Here is a 20,076-nt window from a genome sequence, read left to right as displayed (position 1 = left end):
GAAAGGCAATGGAAACAACCTAGGATGGATTCAATGATGAGACACAACTTGAGCAAAAGACAGAGTGCGCCAGAAGCATGAACCCAAGAGAGAGAGAGAGAGAGAGGTAACCAAAGCAGCACTTACCCCGCGCTTTAGGCTCCGGAAGCAGTGGATTTTGGGTTTGGACGTCATGAAGTCGTTGAAGCGGTGGGAGAGGGGCTCCTTTTGCTGCTTGGGAGACTGGGGGCCATTGGGAACAGCAGAGGGAGAGGCAGGAGGAGGAGGAGGGGGCTGATGAGGGGATGTTAGAAGGGACATAAGCTAAGTATAAGAGATGGAGTAGTGATAGAATATAAACCAACACAAAGATAAAAAAAAACACAAAACCAAAATAAGGTTCAAATTATATTTCATTCCAAACCAGTGAAACACAAAAATTAGGATTAATCAAAACTCGAGCCATGGTTTGGAAGAAAAAAGTATTATCACAGTGATACAGAAGGATGAGGATGAAGTGGAAGGGTAGTTAGTAATGCGGTGACCATGAGGAGCACAGGCATGCAGAGGCCTTTCCATGCACGCGACTTCAAAATGGTACCAAGAGGAAGGTGATCGCCTGACAACACGCGCATGCAAATCGTCACTCACTGGTGATACTTTAAAGGGAGCCACAATCTCGAAATTAAAGTTGTATCTGCTCTATTCTTGCAGGACGCTGAATTCCAATAACATTTTGCTTTATGTTCCCTTTTATTTTGAAAAAGATAAGTTGGGAATCCCACATTCTATTTCAATGTGGTGGCCCATATCGGAGTAGAAATCCTCCAGGAAAAAGTACAGATAAGTGAATGTCCGAATCCACTACTAGGGCTATTTTCTGCTGTCAGTAGAGCTTGTTTTCTCCCACTTTCTTGTGCATCTGTGGACCTCCTGCTCCAAACTCGCATCTGATTTTAGTCAGATTCTGAGCATCCCACAAAGGATCATCTGGGAGAAAAGGTGGCGCAAAGGACACACGACAACAATACCGAAGAACAAGTGACATATTTGTCTTCATCACTGGGGTTTTTGAAGATGTCAGTAGTATTTCAATTGAGCAGAAAGTAGAGGCCAATAAACACGGTAAGTTCATCAGGACTTCCTGTCTACCTTCCGTATCCTCCAGTGCACCCATGTCCAAGCAGTAATGCTTGCTGAAGACTTCAGGACCGCCTTGCGGCTGCCTCACACACAGGTGTAGGTGTTAAAGCTTTGCTTTGCATTGAATTTGCTGTACTTCGCCCAGTCCACACACTATTAGATGTATACCTTCTACTAGCCATTTTGAGATGAACAACTTGGCCACCGCCTAACATTTTCTGGCAGACCGTCAACCCACAAACTGGGTGGCTGAATCTAAATCACTCTTCAGACAGTATATTTGTGCGGTAGTCATGCTACTGGAATTAAAAGGCTGCTTTGCAAATGTATCCCAATAGCAGGTGTCTACAGTTTTGGTAGAGGGATGCCTGCCTGCCAAATGACACCTCGGGAGGGAGATTGAAGAATGTCAAATGCTGCTGCTCAATCTCCAAGCATGAAGGTGGAGCGTGTGCAGGTTCGACTTCAGGACCCTGCCCTGCTGCTGCAACAAGATATCCTCCCAAAGGAGCAGCCTAATAGGAGGACCGGGGCTCATACTCAAGACTCTCCGTGCCCAATCTGGAGCTACCAGAATGACTTGGGCCCAGTGGGTCCTGATTTTCTTGAGAGCTCAGGGCAGGAGTGGTATCGGCGGAAAGGCATACTGGAGTCCCAAATTTAATTCTAAATGGAATATGTGGCCTAGCGACAGACCTCTTGGAAACTCCAACATGCAGAACAGTTGACATTGTGCTTTGTAGGCGGCGGCGAATCAATCACACCAAGGCTCTCCCTATTGACAGAAGAGACCTTGCACCACCTCCAGGTGCCACTGTCACTCACGATCCACCAGGTCACAACGGCTGAGTTCATCCAGCCGGGCATTCAAAGATTCTGCCAGGTGGCTCACCACCTGGAAAATCCTTTGATGGTCCAGCCATTTCTTTAGGCACAGTGCCTCCTGGCACACAGCCCAAGACCCCACTCCGCCCTGCTAGTTGAAATACCACAAGGTGGTGCTTTTGTTTTAGTAAGCACCTGCTTCATTTGATGGATGGAAGGGAGGCTTTCAAACCCAAGAGATGGCCCGCAGCCTCAAGAAGGTGAAATGGAGCCGGCCTTCCAACAGAGGCCCCTGTGCAAGTCTTGCCCAGGCCCCCAAGAGAAAGCTTGTAAGAGCTTCATTAAAAGGGAGCAAGGGTGCAGCCGAGCCCCCGCCTGGGTTAAGCACCACAGTCAAGACGTTGGTCTAGACCTAGACTGCTGCCAACTGCAGGTCTCTTGCTCTGAGCATCAGAGTGGCAAAGTATGTCAGAATCTGGGGGAACAGTCCAGCCTACTGGCATCACCCAGCTCCTCATACCACTTCTCAGCTTGGACCTACATAGGACCAAACCCGTACACTACTTCTCTACATGCAGGGAGGAAAAGGTTATCAATAGGCAGGAAGTCGGGGTTGGTAAGGTCTGGATGGGGCCTGCAACAATGTTGAGCAACATTGGCTTGGAATCAGGTCTAAGGATGGGCTTGTCAACTTCAAGCAGCGCTGTCATGGAGAGAGCCAGGGTGGAAGAAGGCACCTGTGTTGAAACGGATCCAGGGGTGGATCCAGTGGGCCCAGCTGGCATTGGGGGCGGACCGGCTTGCGGTAATACAGCCAGGACACCTCGCAATTCTGTAGCGCCTGAAATTGTACCAGAAGGAGTGGGTGTGCCAAAGATGGGGTGCATGGCATTGTAAAGTTCTGAGTTGGGCAGGCGTCACTCCAGCGACGTGGAACTCGGGGTAGCACGGAGAGGGCCCTGACGCCGGCTTCGCAGGAGGACTGCAGGAGCGGGCCTACAAGCATGGCGTTTAGATGGCAAAGCTGCAGAATGCTTTGACTTCTTATTCTACCCGACTTGGAGGAAGACGTTCTTGAATGCTTAGACAACCGTCCGCGGGAATGGCTACGAAAACGGACCCAGGACGGAGAATGGCACGGAGATGCCTTCTGCCACGCAAACAGGAGCTTCAACTCTCACTTGCAAATTACCTTGGTCTTAATCGATCTGCACTCTGCGCAGGCCTGGAGTCGTGCCCTGACCCCAGGCACCAGAGACAGACCAAGTGGGGATCAGACACAGACATTCCCCACAAGGCTTAAAGCAAGTAGGCTTAGAAGGGGACATTCTCGGAGAAATTGCCAAAAAAGGAGTTGACAGAAAAGTAAATACAAAAGAGGTAAAAAAAAATGAATGCGGTAGCTCTCCGGATCAGCGTTATTGGCGTGGAAAGAAAGAAACTGGTGTCAGCACTCTGAGATGGCAGTTATATGGGCACCGTAACATCACTTTTAAATCCAAGCGGATGGACACCACCTACCGGCGTGCCGAGGTACTGGGCAAGATCTTCTGGATCCAATCTGAGACCTGGGTAATATTCGAAGGTTAGGAATCTGCAGTTAGAAGCCTCTATCAGAAGGAGTCAATTTAGTCTTCTCATTGAGAGACGCCTAGCTGCCTGGTTTTAAGACGGTGTTTTTCTTTCTACACTTGTGAATTTTCCTTGTCCTTGATCTTCAACTTCTCACTCTTAGTATTTGAGACCTAGGAATTATTCCCCTCCCCCAATATTTTTCTTTCTCACATTCTCTCTCCTTCCTGATCTTCTTCTATCTGCCTCTTCTTCTTCAGCTCTATTCCCTGAAGATTTTGTCACATTCAAAGTTGGCCTCTACATTGGTCTCGCTAACAAACTATATATCAAGGTACCATACAGACGTCTTTATTTGTAATGGCCATTACAACGAGGATTTAGAGGACAAGACTGCCATGGTTGGCACTGACACCAGAGTCAATGACTCCAGTGTCAATATAGGCAACAATCATGTCGGTGGTCATATTGCGAGACATGGAAGCACGGTGTCGGATGTGAATGGGAACATAGGTTTCATCATTGAAGCGGAGAGACAATGGGATTTGGAGTTGGGGAGTATTCTGAGGAGAATTGTGAAGCAGAGAAAAAAAGACAACACTCTTTAAACGCATGGGCTACACTGGTCCCAAGGTATTGCAATGTATCCTTCCCCAGAGAGAGCAGAGGGGTTGGAAAAATCTTAGCTAAACACATTTTTGTTGGGTCTTTTTTCCTTGGTGTTTTTGATCCATGCTCGGATCCAAAGGGCAGTGATGCACAAGTTACTACTTGTGAAACGATATATCTGTAATAGACATTAGTTAGTGACAGATTCCTTACCTTAGAATATCCCCAGGCGTCAGACTGGATCTGGAAAGTTTTTCGTCTGCAGTACCCCTGCGCGTCGAAAGGTGGCGTCGTGCGGCTCCACGTCCGTCGCTGGCGTCTTATGCGCCGTGATGACGTCACGGATACTACTTAGATGCCACCCATGCGCGCTGACGTTAGTTCTGTACATGACTTTCTGCGCCAGGAACGCCGAACCATGCAAGAAACTGACCACTGGTGACACGAAACTAGGGCCCTGAAAGATACCCCAGCAATACCAACCCCGGTGGTGGATCGGCGAACAAGATTGCACCTGAAAGTCACGGAGAACAGAACGGCCAAAGAAGCAGTCTCTCCGGACTTGACTGTCAAGGCAGAAATGATTGGTAAACGTGTGCAGCGAGTCCCACATAGCTGCCTCACAAATGTCCTGCAAGGGAACGCCGCTTTCAAAGGCAATAGTGGCTGCCGTTGCCCTGGTAGAATGGACACGCAGCCCCACAGGAGGTTCCTTCTTAGCCAACGAGTAACATGCTTTGATGCACAGAACGACCCACCGAGAGATGGTTCGTTTGTGCATGGCCCAACCTTTTTTGGCACCCACGTAGCCAACAAAAAAGTTGGTCTTCCACCCGGAACTGTTGTGTGCGCTTCAGATAGAACGAGAGCGCACGTTTTGGGTCCAGACGGTGGAGCCTCTCTTCCTCTTTTGAAGGATGCGGCGGCGGAAAGAAGGTGGGCAAAGTGATGGTCTGCCCGATGTGGAAGGGTGTGATCCTTTGACAAGAATGAAGGATGAGTTCTTAAAACCACCTCGTCCGGATGAACAGAAAGAAAAGGATGTTTGGAAGAAAGAGCCTGGAGCTCACTCACTCTTCTGGCAGAGGTGAGAGCTACCAGGAAAGCTGTGTTAAGAGTGAGAAGACGTAAGGGACAGTTATGAAGGGGCTCAAAGGGAGCGCACATCAGATAAATCAAGACAAGATTTAAGTCCCATTGAGGCATTATGAAAGGCACGGGAGGAAACATGTGCGTAATGCCTTTGATGAAACAATTAACAACCAGGGACTTAAAAAGGAGAAGGCTGATCTGGAAGCCGTAGAAAGGCGGAGATGGCCGAAAGATAACCTTTGATAGTGCTCAGAGCAGAGCCCTGCTGAGCCAAAGATAGAAGGAACAGAAGGACCTCGGAAAGAGGGGCAGAAAGGTGATCCACAGCTTTCATGTGCACCATGCCACAAACTTGTTCCACCTGCAGGCGTAAACCTTCTTAGTGGAGGGACTCCTGGCTGCCAGAATGACATCACAGGCTTCGGGAGGAAGATCGAAAGCTGTCAACTGTCGCCGCTCAATCTCCCGCATGGAGGTGTAGGCTGGACAGGTTCGGGTGGAGGACCGTCCCCTGCTGCCTCAACAGAAGATACTCCCGAAGAGGCAGTCAGATCGGGGGATCGATCGCCATGCTGAGTAGCTCGGGATACCAGGATACCAGTATCTTCGTGCCCAATCTGGAGCCACAAGGATGACTTGGGCCCGCTCGCGCCGGCTCTTCTTCAGCACTTTGGGAAGAAGTGGAATTGGCGGAAAGGTGTACAACAGACCGCAACTCCACTCGCGACGAAAAGCGTCGCAGAGCTAGTGCCGCCTTGGAAATTTCAACGCGCAGAACTGATGACATTGCATGTTCTCTTCTGTGGCAAATAGATCTAACCAAGGCTCTCCCCACTGCAAAAAAAGAGACCTTGCGCCACGTCCGAGTTCAGACGCCATTCGTGATCCATCATGCACCGGCGGCTGAGTTCGTCCACCCTGGCATTCAGAGAACCTGCCAGATGTTGAACCACGAAGGTAATGCCTTGATATTCCAGCAATGTCCAGAGGCGCAGAGCCTCCTGACATAGGGTCCACGACCCCACCCTGCCCTGTTTGTTGCAATACCACATGGCGGTGGTGTTGTCCGCGAACACCTGCACCACACTTCTCCGGACAGAGGGAAGGAATGCCTTCAGTGCAAGTCAGATCGCTTAAAGCTCCAAAAGATTGATATGGAGTCGGGACTCCGCCGGAGACCAGAGGCCTCTGATCTCCTCCTCTCCCAAGTTGCTCCCCATCCCAGGAGGGACGCATCCGTCACCACTGTGTGCTCCAGTTGGAGAAGGGAGAGGGATCTGCCGTTGACCCAATCGTGATTCGTGAGCCACCACTGCAATTGTCGTGCAGTGTCCTCCGAGATCTGGACTTGATCGGACAGGTTGCCCTGAATGCTGTGCCCACAGGAATTTCAGGTCCCACTGCAGACCCGCATATGCCATCTGGGATGTTGCACTAACAGGATGCAGGAGGCGATGAGGCCCAGGAGCCGGAGGGTCATCCTGACTGAAACCCAGGATAGAGGCTGAAAGATCGGAATTATAGCCTGAATATCCCGGACTCGCTACTCGGGAGGATAAACCCGAAACCGAGTCGAATCCAGAACCACTCTGATGAAGGGGAGCTTCTGCGAGGGACTTCGGCATGTTGATGGAGAACCCCAGCAAATGCAGGAGGTCGGCCGTAGTCTGGAGGGGGGAAGACGACTGCTTGGGGCGAGCACGCCTTCAACAGCTAGTCGTCGAGATACGGGAAGACTGGAAGCCCTGATCTGCGCAGATGAGCTGCGACCACTGCCAACACTTTCGTGAACACCCGAGGGGCACTGGTAAGGCCGAAGGGGAGCACGGCAAACTCAAAGTGCTCTTGGCCTACCGTGAACCGCAGGTAATGCCTGTGGGCCGCAGGACGGGGATATGAAAATATGTGTCCTGCAAGTCCAACGCTACAATCCAGTCTCCAGGGTCGAGGGCAGCCAAGACCTGAGCCAGAGTCAACATCTTGAACTTCTCCTTCTGGAGAAATCGGTTCACGTTCCTGAGGTCCAAGATGGGGCGCAGGCCCCCTTTCTCCTTCTTAGGGACCAGAAAGCAGTGGGAATCACAACGACGTCCAATTTCTGGCCCAGGAACGCGCTCAATGGCCCCCTTGGCCAAGAGGGCGATAACTTCCTGTTGGAGAAGCACAAAGTGATCCCCCGACATGCAGTGGAACTGAGGTGGCATGGCTGGGGGGGCAGATTCGAACGGGAGGGAGTAGCCCCTATGGACGATTTGCAGCAGCCACCTGTCCGAAGTGACAGAACGCCAGTGGTGGAGGTGATGGCGAATCCTGATGCCCTCCAGTGTGGGGTGCACCCCAAAGCTCGGACGAGGAAGGTTTTGAGGCAGATGCTGCGGGAGCGGAAGTGGACTGTCCAATGCGCTGGCCCCCTGTCCCACCACAGCAGGAATCACGTCCGCGCCGAGGTTGGTTCTGCACAGGCTTTTGGCTGAATGAACGTGTCGGGTGCCCCTTCTGTGGCCACGAAAGGAACAAAACACAGACGTGGGCGGGCGCGAGATGGAGAGACCAAAGGACTTGGCTGTAGCCCGGGAGTCCTTAAAACGCTCCAGCGCACTATCGGCCTTATCGCCAAACAGGCGGGTACCATCAAATGGCATGTCCATAAGGGAACTCTGAACATCCCCTGAAAACCCAGGGGACCGTAACCAGGCGTGACGATGCAGGGCCACTGTGGTGGAAATCGCCCTATCCAAAGAGTCTGCGGTGTCTAGTCCACACCAGATGGTGAACTTTGCTGCATCTTTCCCCTCAGCCACAGCTTGGGAAATCACTGCCCGAACACTGAGGCAGCGTCTGCGCAACCGTGTCCCACACAGTGTGAGAGTAGCGGCCCAAGAGGCATGCAGCATTCACCGACCGCAGCCCTAAGCTGGCAGAGGAAAACAGTTTCTTGCCAAACTGTTCCAGCTTCTTAGATTCCGGCGGGGCGGTAGGGAATGCGCTTTGGGAGGGGGAGGATTGGATGACCAGGCTCTCCGGAGTTGGGTGGGTCGAAGGCAGGGTCACTCGTGCCGGACGATGACACCTGGCTACGTTCTTATCCACAGGGACCCCCGGGGCTGGCCTAGACCAGTTGCCCATTAACACATCCGTTAACGCCTCATTGAACAATAGCAGAGGCTCCATAGATCTTTCAGTCGGCTGAAGGACTTCAGTGAGGAGGTTAGTTTTTAGAGTAACCGTAGGCAGGTCAAGGGCCTTAGCTGCTCTACGGAGCACCACAGTGTATGTAGCACCCTTCTCCATAGAGAAGGAGGAGAAAGCAAACTAGGCTCAGAGGCGAGGTCAAGGCCACCTGCATCCTACAACTCTTCTGCCCACTACTGCTCCGACTTGCACTACTGTGCAATAGGGTTCTCAAACCCCTCCCAGTCGTCCCCCTCCTCCACTGCCCAAGGCACAGGCTGTGGCGGCAGGGAGGGACAGGGGAATATAAATAGTCCAACGGCACGGGGAGCGGTGCCGGTTGGCGCCGAACTGGCTCCATATCCCAGTTAGGGTCCCAACCCGGAACAAAATTGTCGGGAAACCCAGGCAAGGGCAGAGGTGGTACAAACGGAATCCATTGCGGCGCCAGGAACGGGGCCAAGGGGACGCCGGAGCCGCTGGCGTAGGACCTTGCGGCGCCAGGGCCGGTGTCGGTAGCGGAGCCGGCGGCAAGGGAGGCCCCTAAGGTGGGACCGCGGGGCAGGGAAAGTGCACTGGCGGGTGCCCGAGGCTGAAAAGGCGGTTCATGACAGCAAGAAAATCTTGCACTAGGGCCGGAGTCGCCGACGGACTCGGATAAGGTGAGTAGGCCGCGGGGGAGGGACACCCGGCCCCGCGTCCGGAGTCCGGCGGGGGGGGATGTCAGAGCGCGTAAGTGCTTCTTTGACTTCTTCTTATGACGTCTATTACCCGATTCCGAGTGTGAATACATTGACCCCGAGGAGCGATGATGATGGCTCCGCGGTTGGTCCCTTGATTGACCCCCTAGATCTCGAACGGCGAGGAGACGACTGCTGGGCCTCCAGAAGCTTACGGGACTGCTCCCGTAAGGCCTTCGAAACCATGGCCAGACAGTCGGAAACTGACCGGGAGTCATGGTTGCACTCCAAACAGTAGAGACAGACGCCATTGGGGTCGGCCACTGACATCGTACGGCGATAGGCCCCACAGGATTTAAACCCAGGCATCCCTATGTGGCACTAAAGACTCAAAATAGTGGAGACTGAATATGCTACTTACCAGTATGCATCTGTTCTTGGCATGTAGGGCTGCTGACATTCATATCTATAGCATAGATCGCCGCCTAGTGTTGGGTCCGGATGATTGCACATTGTTGTCCTGGAAGAGTCTTCGAAGTATCACGAGATAGGTGGCTCCTCCCCTGGACTACAGTGCGCATGGGCATCGACTCAGTCCCCAGATTGTTTTTAGACATTGTGGCAAAGATGGAGTGTAATAGTGTAAGCGATGGCCATGCTTAAGATTGAATGCAAGAAAAGTCTGCAGCCGCTACGGGTGCCGGGGAGGAGGGCGGGCGATATGAATGTCAGCAGCCCTACATGCCAAGAACAGATGCATACTGGTAAGTAGCATATTCAGTTCGAGGCATGTGGGCTGCTGAATTCATATCTATAGCATAGAATACATAGCAGTCCCTCCATTAACGGCGGCCGCCCGTGCCAGCTGCAGAAGTCTGAAAAAGTGTTCTAAGTACAGCCTGTCCTACAGCTGCCTGCTGTTTGGAATGCACATCCACACAGTAATGTTTAGTAAATGTATGTGGTGTAGACCATGTGGCTGCTCTACAAATGTCTTCCAAAGGAATATTACCTAGGAATGCCATGGAGGCCCCCAACTTGCGTGTGGAGTGTGCCCTGGGGGGGACCGTTAAATTGCGCTTAGCGTTCTGATAGCAAATCTGAATACACTTAACGATCCACCAGGCTATTCCTGCTTTGGAAATGGGGTTGCCTGTGTGCTGGGCTGAGAAGACAACAAAGAGTTGTTGTGTCTTTCTAAAAGTTTTGGTTCTGTCAATGTAGTACATTAACGCCCTTTTGACATCAAGCGTGTGGGGCATTCTTTCTGCTACTGTTTCAGGGTTTGGAAAGAATGCGGGCAGTTCGATGGTTTGATTGACATGAAACTGCGACACCACCTTAGGAAGAAACTTAGGGTTAGTGCGCAGCACCACCCTGTTTGAATGAATTTGTATAAATGGCTCTTGTATTGTGAGCGCTTGCAGCTCACTAACACGTCTCAGAGACGTGATGGCAATGAGAAAAGCCACTTTCCATGTCAAGAAGTGAATCTCACATGAATGTAGAGGCTCAAACGGGGGACCCATCAATCTGGTGAGGACCACATTGAGGTTCCACATAGGGGCTGGTGGGGTTCTGGGAGGGATGACCCGCTTCAGACCTTCTAGGAATGCTTTAATGGCAGGCACCCTGAAAACAGAGAGATGCTGCCTGTTTTGGAGATAAGCCGCTATGGCGGATAAGTGTATCCGAATGGAAGCATTTGCTAGATTGCATTTGTAAAGATGTAACAAATAGCAGATGATATTAGGAATGGATGCATCTAGCGGGTTGATATTGTGTTCTGTACAGTAAATGACAAACCGCTTCCATTTTGCCGCATAGCAAGCTCTGGTAGTGGGCTTTCTTGCCTCCCGGATGATGTCCATGCATTCAGGAGGCAAATTAAGGTAGCCAAACTATAAGATTTCAGGAGCCAGATCTCCAGATTGAGCTGTTGCGGATCTGGATGCTGAATGTCGCCATGGTTCTGCGTCAAGAGCCTTGGTGTGAGGTGCAGCCTTTGATGCGGTACCACGGAGAGTTCTAGAAACGTGGTGTACCATGGTTGGCGTGCCCACGTTGGAGCAACTAGGATGAGCGTCATCGAGTGTTGCTTTAGCTTCCGTGCCACCAGCGGAATGAGAGGTGCTGGGGGAAAAGCGTACGTAAATCTGCCTGACCAGTTCATCCATATTGCATTGCCCTGCGACTGTGGGTGAGGGAACCTGGCGGCAAAGCTTTGGCATTTTGCGTTTTCCCTTGTGGCAAACAGGTCTATCTCTGGATGACCCCATTGCTGGAAGTACGGGCGGAGTACTGATGGATGTAACTCCCCCTCGTGCATCTGGTGGCTGAATCTGCTGAGCAGATCCGCCATTTGATTGTCCTTGCCCGAGAGGTGTTCCGCCATGAGGAAGATGTTCTTCTGAATGGCCCACTTCCACATGCTCTGAGCCAGATGAGACAACTGTGGAGAGTGTGTAACTCCCTGCTTTTGGATGTAGTACATGGCTGTCATGTTGTCCGTCTGGATCAACACGACTTTGTTGCACAGATGTACTTTGAAGGACTTGAGTGCCATGAAGATTGCCATCAGTTCTAGGTAGTTGATGTGCATCTTATTTTGCTGCGTCGTCCATAGTCCCTGCACCGTGTAGTGGAGCACATGAGCTCCCCATCCCTGGAGAGATGCGTCCGTCGTTAGGATAATCTGTGGCACAGGCTCTTGGAACGGTCGGCCCTTGCAAAGGTTGTGTGGATTCCACCAATGCAGAGAGTTGTATGCCCGACCGGTCACCAACACTAGGTCTCTCAACTGTCCTTGAGCCCGAGTCTACTGATGTGCCAAGCATTCTTGGAGCGGACGCATATGCAACCGTGCGTGCGGGACTATGAAGATGCAGGAGGCCATCATGCCTATCAGCTGCATGAACACTCTCGCCGGGAGGGAGTGTAGCGGTCTGAACCTTTGGATGAGCGACTGGATGTTGTCGACCCTCACTGGGTTTGGCTGAGCCGTGGCTGTCAGAGTATCTATTGTCGCGCCCAAATACTGCCGCACATGGGCTGGCTGAAGGTGCGACTTTGGATAGTTTGGTGAAAAGCCCAGACTGTGAAGGAGGTGAATGGTGTGGGACATGTCTGCGGCGCACTGCTGGGCCGACTTTGCTTGAACCACCCAGTCGTCTAGATAAGGGTAGACATGTATGCTCTGTCTCCTGAGGTGCGCCGCTACTGTCGCCAGACATTTCGTGAACACTCTGGGGGCAGTGGTCACTCCGAAAGGGAGGACCTTGAACTGGTAATGCCGGTTGTGGATGGTGAACCTGAGGTATTTCCAGTGGGATGTATGGAGTGGTATGTGAAAGTAAGCATCCTTGAGGTCCAAGGTTGCGAGGAAGTCTCCCTGGTTTAACAATGGAAGAACCTGCTGCAGTGTTAACATGTGGAAGTGTTCTGAAAGAATGTACTGGTTCAGAGGGCGTAGGTCTAGAATCGGCCAGAGTGATCCGTCCTTGTTTGGGATTAAGAAGTACAGGGAATAAACCCCTGTGCCTTCTTCCTCCACTGGCACGAGTTCTATTGCGCCTTTTTGCAGCATCACAAGAACCTCCTGCTGCAATAAGTGCAAATGCTCTGCTGACATAGGACGGTGTTTTGGGGGTATGTTGGGTGGAGTGGATGTTAGCTCTAAACAGTAGCCGAATTGGATAAGTTTCCTGACCCACCTGTCTGTGGTGATGGATTTCCAGACTGGCAGGAACTGCTGGAGTCTCCCCCCGACAGGTGTTGGATGGTCGGGGGGCAGTGACAGGGAGTCACTGTTTGGTTGTGGCAGAGGAACGGGAACTGTTGTTGCCTCTGCCTCTACCCTTGGCACTGTTTCCTCTGTATCCACCTCTACCCTGCTTGGTGTACGAGGATTGCGCCCCACTTTTATTGAATGGCGTCTGATGCGACATGTGTCCTCTGTTAACACCTCGATTGCCTGAGCGACGAAAAGTGTTGCCTCGAAACTGTTGTGACTGGAGAGCACCCATGGACTTGGCAGTCTCAGTATCTTTTTTGATCTTTTCCAGGGTGGTATCTACCTCTGGACCAAATAACCTGTCTGGGTTAACCGGCTGGTTGAGGATAGTAGTCTGTATCTCTGGCTTGAACCCTGAGATGCGGAGCCATGCCTGACGCCTCAGCATCACACTAGTGTTGATTGCTCTTGCTGCCGTGTCCACAACGTCTAGCGCACACTTTATAGCAGCGTTGGAGATGAGCTTTCCCTCCTGGATAAGCATTTCAGCTCCCTCTTTAAACTGATCTGGAAGGTGTTGCATCAGCTGCTCTAGGGTGTCATAGTGTGCCCTATCGTATCTGGCCAACAGTGCCTGCGTGTTTGAGATGCGCCAGATGTTGGCCGCCTGAGCTGCTACTCTCTTCCCTGATGCCTCCAGCACTTTCGACTCTTTGTCTGGGGGAGGAGCTTCACCCGTGGTTTGCGAGTTCGCCCGTTTACGGGCATTAGAGACCACCAAAGAGTCCAAAGGCAACTGGCCCTTTATGTAGGTTGGATCGCCAGGTGCGGTCTGTATTTTTTCTCTATTCTAGGGTTGACAACCCTTGACCTTGTGGGTTCCTTGAAAATGTCCGCAGCATGCTTAAGGACCCCTTTAGCATTGGAAGAGTCTTGACAGTTTTTTCAGCAGTGGAGAAAGTGTGAAAAAGGAAGTCAACCTCCACAGGGTCAGCATGCATTTCCACATCATGGTTTGTAGCTGCCCTCTCAATCAAGGCATTAAATGCCGCAGAATCTTCAGTGGGAGACGTCTTCACGTTATAACTCTGAGGGTCATGGACTGTGTGCTGATCCCCTTGATCACCTGTGTCCATCCACGAGTCCTGTTGCACATCAGGCTCTGTGTTTGCAGGAAAATTGTACTCCTCATCCTGCTCCCCTGCATCTCCATCAGAATAAGTGGGTGAAGGTGTTGCACTCCTGATAGTCTGTGGAAGAATCTGTTCAACCAGGACTGGAGCTTCTGGTGCAGGCTTCTTGCGCTTTAGAGGAACTGTAAATGACTCCAAAGGCTGTGATGTTATCTTCCTCTTGTAAAGCGTGAGCTTCCCGGTGTCGGCATTGATGAAATGCTCCGACCCCTCTTCTAATAAAGGTTGTCAATGACTCAAACTCCCACCCGGGTGAGTTGGCTTCGACACTACCGAGTCCTTGGGCACCGACCGTGGTGCGAAGGCCTTCGGCGCCACCTTAGGCGGTAACGTGTAGAGGATCGGCATCTAAGTCTTCTTCGGTGGGGCAGCAGGCTTCGGTGCAGAAGGTGTGCTCGGTTCCGATGCTGAAGCCTTGTCTTTAATTCGCCTGAGGGAGTCTGAGACCTGCTTCGTAAAAGAAGCGGATGGTTTCGTCGACCCGACCGATGACCTCGGTCCACCCCCAGGGGAAGACCCGAGCGTCGATGACTTCTGTTTGTCCGTTCGAGACGCAGGAGCATCCTTGACCGGTGCGCTTCGATCTTTGTCCCCGACCGTAGACGTCGACGGCTTCGGATCGGCATCTCTGACTTTTTGCGTCGGGACCCCAGATTGTGGCTCTGCGCCCTTGGCCGACTTCGTCTCGACAGGCCTTCTGCCTTTCGGCTCGACAGGCTTGCCTGATGTAGGCTCGACAGCCTTCTTGGATTTCGGCTCGACTGCCTTGCTTGACACCGGCTCGACGGCCTTTTTCGAGCTTGGCTCCTTGACCACTTTCGGCACCTTTGCCTGGTCGACAGCTTTCTTTGGCTTCGAGGCCTCCGAAGACGATGGCGTCGATGTTGGAGCAGACGTCTTCGGTTTCGATGGCGCTTCGGCCATCTTTGTTTTCGTCGACACCGATGGTTTCAGTTTCGGTTTCGATTTAGATAATGGCGGCTCCGCTGAGGTGTCCGTAGCCGGGCCGGAAGGCGGGGCCGGGGATCTTGGTGTAAGGTCTTGGGTAAGGCCGTGTGGCGATCCCTCGACCTGAGCCTTTGTAAGTGTACGAACGGGGCATAGCTCTTCCTCCGAGCTATCTTCCATGGCCCCAAATGCTTCGTCGTCGTCCCCTACCTCATCGACGACTTCCTCTAGGTCTTGGCCTTCGAAGTCCGTTTCGTAGTCGGAATCGACTACCCCCGATGGAGGTGAAATCTGCAGCCGAAGCTCTTGCTCGTCTGTCTCCGCGTCGTCGAAGATGTCCACCGGTGCTGGAGCCGATCGCTGGGCCTTGAGGCGCGCCACGCGCCGCATCTTGATCGTTTTCTTTGATCGAAACCTGGAACAGGCCATACAGTTGGCCTCGTCGTGGTCCGGCGACAGGCACTTGTTGCACACTGGATGGACGTCAATGTGTGGGTACTTGGAACCACACACGGGACAGTTCTTGAACGGACTACGTTCCATGCCGTCGAAGTCTTGCTGCGTCGACTGGGCCTCGATCACCGAAGAGTCACACGACCCCCCGGATATCCGACTCGACGAGTTGGAATATAGTCGGGCACCGAACGCAAACAATACCGACGGCCCGAAGAAGGCCTTTTGGCCTTAAAACAGTTCTATAACGATTCCGAACAGGAGTTGTCGAAATCACATCCGAACCCAATGGCGGAAAAAAACAATCTGGGGATGGAGTCGATGCCCATGCGCACTGTAGTCCAGGGGAGGAGCCACCTATCTCGTGATACTTCGAAGACTCTTCCAGGACAACAATGTGCAATAATCCGGACCCAACACTAGGCGGCGATCTATGCTATAGATATGAATTCAGCAGCCCACATGCCTCGAACAAAAAGTTTCAAAAAAGTTAAGTCAAAAGTGACTAGGGTACGTGCTCTAACCGGAAAGAATTGACGTCAGGGCGCATGGGTGGCGCGTAAGTAGTCTCCGTGACGTCATCTCGATGTCGGCGACGGACGCAGAGCCACATAACGCCACCTTCCAACGCGCAGGGGTACTACGGATGAAAAACTGTCCGGATCCAGTCTGACGCATGTAGATATTCTAAGGTAAGGAATCTATCACTAACGTGTCTCTTTCAGATGTTCAGGCTATTCCATTGCTTGAATTTAAATCAAATGCTGCTGTCCGAGAACTCAGAATCTGAGAGCAAAGTGCGCACATGCCACCTATATTGGCCACGGTGTACCACACCTCGAAAAGATCCTGTGTTTGGTTCCATCTAAAAATGAAACCTGCTCTGTTGCCGGTACAGGGCAGTAATGCGTTGCTCCTCGTGACCTAGGTTCACAGCCAGGGCACCTGAATTCTCTTTCGGTCCTTGAGGACACCGAGCACAGCTCTGTTGGAGGGCTTCCTGGACCTCAGGCAATGCCCGTGGAAGGAGCCGGGAGGCCTGAAGGTGTAAAGTGTGGGTGAAAACAAACTCTACAGTCTACACATGCTACTGACAGAAAGCAGTCCTGGTGAGGGAACATATCTGAGGAGCATGTGAATCTATCCAAGAGGCAACACTGGACAGCTGGTCTTTCTGAGCCACTTGAAACAGCATGCACTTCTAGACTGTTTCCCAAAGTACCTGCGAGGCTGAGACATAGCCTCACTGTGACAAGAGGTATGCATGTATTAAAAGAGCTTCTTCCAGATCTTACCCGATCTGCTCCAATAATCAATCGGAAGGTGAGGATACATTTCTACAAAGACATGCCCACTGGTGACACTGCTGGGGGTTCTTAGAAAGTGCTCTTAAAAAGGATGCCTCCATGCAAAACCCAACGACATCATTCACATAGGATTCGAGGTCACCAAAGGGAAGGGCTAGGGAGCAGTTGCACACATGCACACATGTTCTGTATGACTCATGGCCCCAACATCTGTCGCGGTGTGGCACAGCGCCAGCATGCAGGAGGTTAGAGTATGTCAACATAATGTGAAATCACAGATCTGTTCATTCTAGGTCAGTGGTGTGAAGTGCCATAAGCAGACAGAATACAGACATTCAAGTATGGTGTGCCTGGGACCTGCCTCTGTTGGCACTTCAAACGGTGTCACTCAGACACACTTCCTGCTGTCAGGGGGTCCAGAGAGGCAGGCCGTGGAGAAGGAGTTCACAGAAAGCACCTGGTACCCTGGATAGGATGTCTCCGCGTCCAAGATATGAAGCAGCATATCTAAACCTGTGCTTGCCTTGGACACGTGGTCTGCAGGCATTTGTAGGTGATGAGGGAATAAAAGACAGTCCTGGGTTCAATGAATTCAGTGGAGTGCTCCATACCCTGGCTGCACACAGCTGCATTCTGCACTCCATGTGGACTCCAGATGTGCTCAGATGGGAGGTGTGTAAGAGGCGTGCTTTTCATTATGGGTCATGTTCAACATTAGAATCTCTCTGCCTACGTGTAGGGATCCCGGAACACACGTTCATAGTTAACATTTGCACGTTTTAAAATTATCTTAAACAAAACATGACCTACAGAAAGTAACATTTTCAGTTTTTCCCCTTTAAGACAATCAAGGAGACTTTTATATAAATCATCTGACCAAAAAACGTCACTTAAAATGACACTCTGAAAAAGAAGAACAAAGCATTGTGCACACGGGCATCACCCTAAACCAAGGTGCACATAGCAACACCCTGAACTGCTCTCACTAATGCAGGTTAAACAGGGTCCATACATGTCCAGCAGTGAGCTTAATTTCTCGCTCCTTGAGACATGGATGTGTGCACAGCGTTGTATCCTAAACCGTGTGTCCTCAGCAGCCCAGCATTACTATGCTAGTTCCTTTTCATACTAAGCATCCTCTACTGGGCAGACATCTTTGGTGGTGTGTGACCTGTGTCCAGGGAGCCCCTATAGATGGCTGAAGGACAGAGATTCTGGGGCTCCTGGAAAGAGAAACAAACCATCTACTAACTGTTTCAATTCCCTGCAAAAGGACCAGGTGGATTATTCATTCACTTCAGCACTTGTGGGGCACACTGCAGGGCGCACTTCATTTACACACATCATTTGTTGCTGAGACTCTCAGTAGTGAGGCGTCCTTTGCTGCTAAGACTCTCAGTAGTGAGGCATCCTTTGCTGCCGAGACTCTCAGTAGAGAGGCATCCTTTGCTGCCGAGACTCTCAGTAGAGAGGCATCCTTTGCTGCCGAGACTCTCAGTAGAGAGGCATCCTGTCCTGCTGAGACTCTCAGTAGTGAGGCGTCCTTTGCTGCTAAGACTCTCGGTAGTGAGGCATCCTTTGCTGCCGAGCCTCTTAGTAGAGAGTCATCCCTTGCTGCTGAGATTCTCAGTAGCGAAGCATCCTTTGCTGCTGAGACTCTCAGTAGTGAGGCATCCTTTGCTGCTGAGACTCTCAGTAGTGAGGCTTCCCTTGCTGCTGAGACTCTCAGTAGAGAGGCATCCTTTGCTGCCGAGACTCTCAGTAGAGAGGCATCCTTTCCTGCTGAGACTCTCAGTAGAGAGTCATCCCTTGCTGCTGAGACTCTCAGTAGAGAGGCATCCTTTGCTGCTAAGACTCTCAGTAGTGAGGCATCCTTTGCTGCTGGGACTATCAGTAGTGAGGCATCCTTTGCTGCCGAGACTCTCAGTAGAGAGGCATCCTTTGCTGCCGAGACTCTCAGTAGAGAGGCATCCTTTCCTGCTGAGACTCTCAGTAGTGAGGCATCCTTTGCTGCTGAGACTCTCAGTAGTGAGGCATCCCTTGCTGCTGAGACTCTCAGTAGTGAGGCATCCCTTGCTGCTGAGACTCTCAGTAGAGAGGCATCCTTTGCTGCCGAGACTCTCAGTAGCGAAGCATCCTATGCTGCTGAGACTCTCAGTAGAGAGGCATCCTTTCCTGCTGAGACTCTCAGTAGACAGGCATCCTTTGCTGCTGAGACTCAGTAGCGAGGCATCACTTGCTGCTGAGACTCTCAGTAGCGAGGCATCCCTTGCTGCTGAGACTCTCAGTAGAGAGGCATCCTTTGCTGTGGAGACTCTCAGTAGTTAGGTATCCTTAGCTGCTGGGACTATCAGTAGTGAGGCATTCTTTGCTGCCAAGACTCTCAGTAGTGAGGCATCCTTTGCTGCTGGGACCATCAGTAGTGAGGCATCCTTGGCTGCCGAGACTCTCAGTAGAGAGGCATCCTTTGCTGCCGAGACTCTCAGTAGAGAGGCATCCTTTGCTGCCGAGACTCTCAGTAGAGAGGCATCCTTTGCTGCTGAGACTCTCAGTAGAGAGGCATCCTTTGCTGCCGAGACTCTCAGTAGAGAGGCATCCTTTGCTGCTGAGACTCTCAGTAGAGAGGCATCCTTTGCTGCTGAGACTCTCAGTAGAGAGGCATCCTTTGCTGCTGAGACTCTCAGTAGAGAGGCATCCTTTGCTGCTGAGACTCTCAGTAGAGAGGCATCCTTTGCTGCTGAGACTCTCAGTAGAGAGGCATCATTTGCTGCTGAGACTCTCAGTAGTGAGGCATCCTTTGCTGCTGAGACTCTCAGTAGTGAGGTATCCTTTGCTGTTGAGATTCTCAGTAGTGAGTCATTCTTTGCTGCTAAGACTCTCAGTAGTGAGGCATCCTTTGCTGCTGAGACTCTCAGTAGTGAGGCATCCTTTGCTGCTGAGACTCTCAGTAGTGAGGCATCCTTTGCTGCTGAGACTCTCAGTAGAGAGGCATCCTTTGCTGCTGAGACTCTCAGTAGAGAGGCATCCTTTGATGCTGAGACTCTCAGTAGTGAGTCATTCTTTGCTGCTGAGACTCTCAGTAGAGAGGCATCCTTTGCTGCTGAGACTCTCAGTAGAGAGGCATCCTTTGCTGCTGAGACTCTCAGTAGAGAGGCATCCTTTGATGCTGAGACTCTCAGTAGTGAGTCATTCTTTGCTGCTGAGACTCTCAGTAGAGAGGCATCCTTTGCTGCTGAGACTCTCAGTAGAGAGGCATCCTTTGCTGCTGAGACTCTCAGTAGAGAGGCATCCTGTCCTGCTGAGACTCTCAGTAGTGAGGCGTCCTTTGCTGCTAAGACTCTCGGTAGTGAGGCATCCTTTGATGCTGAGAC

At 51.7% G+C, this 20,076-nt stretch overlaps 1 protein-coding gene across 17 annotated transcripts in view; it reads right to left on the bottom strand.

The window, feature by feature from the left end:
- FNBP1 (formin binding protein 1) overlaps positions 1-20,076 on the bottom strand; it is an 878,539-nt gene that overhangs the window by 168,962 nt on the left and 689,501 nt on the right. For 7 of the 17 annotated variants that reach the window (XM_078646220.1, XM_078646221.1, XM_078646222.1 and 4 more), the window contains one exon: positions 127-303. The exons of 6 other annotated variants lie outside the window; for them this stretch is intronic. In XM_078646220.1, the coding sequence (XP_078502346.1) occupies positions 127-303 (177 nt within the window). The remainder of the gene's footprint in view (positions 1-126; positions 304-20,076) is intronic. 4 more of the 17 variants (XM_078646225.1, XM_078646227.1, XM_078646228.1 and 1 more) reach the window with 1 other exon arrangement.

The sequence above is a fragment of the Lissotriton helveticus genome, chromosome 5_1 (assembly GCF_964261635.1).
Source record: "Lissotriton helveticus chromosome 5_1, aLisHel1.1, whole genome shotgun sequence".
In the NCBI taxonomy this organism is placed as follows: domain Eukaryota; kingdom Metazoa; phylum Chordata; class Amphibia; order Caudata; family Salamandridae; genus Lissotriton; species Lissotriton helveticus.
This window is presented reverse-complemented; position numbering and strand designations above follow the sequence as displayed.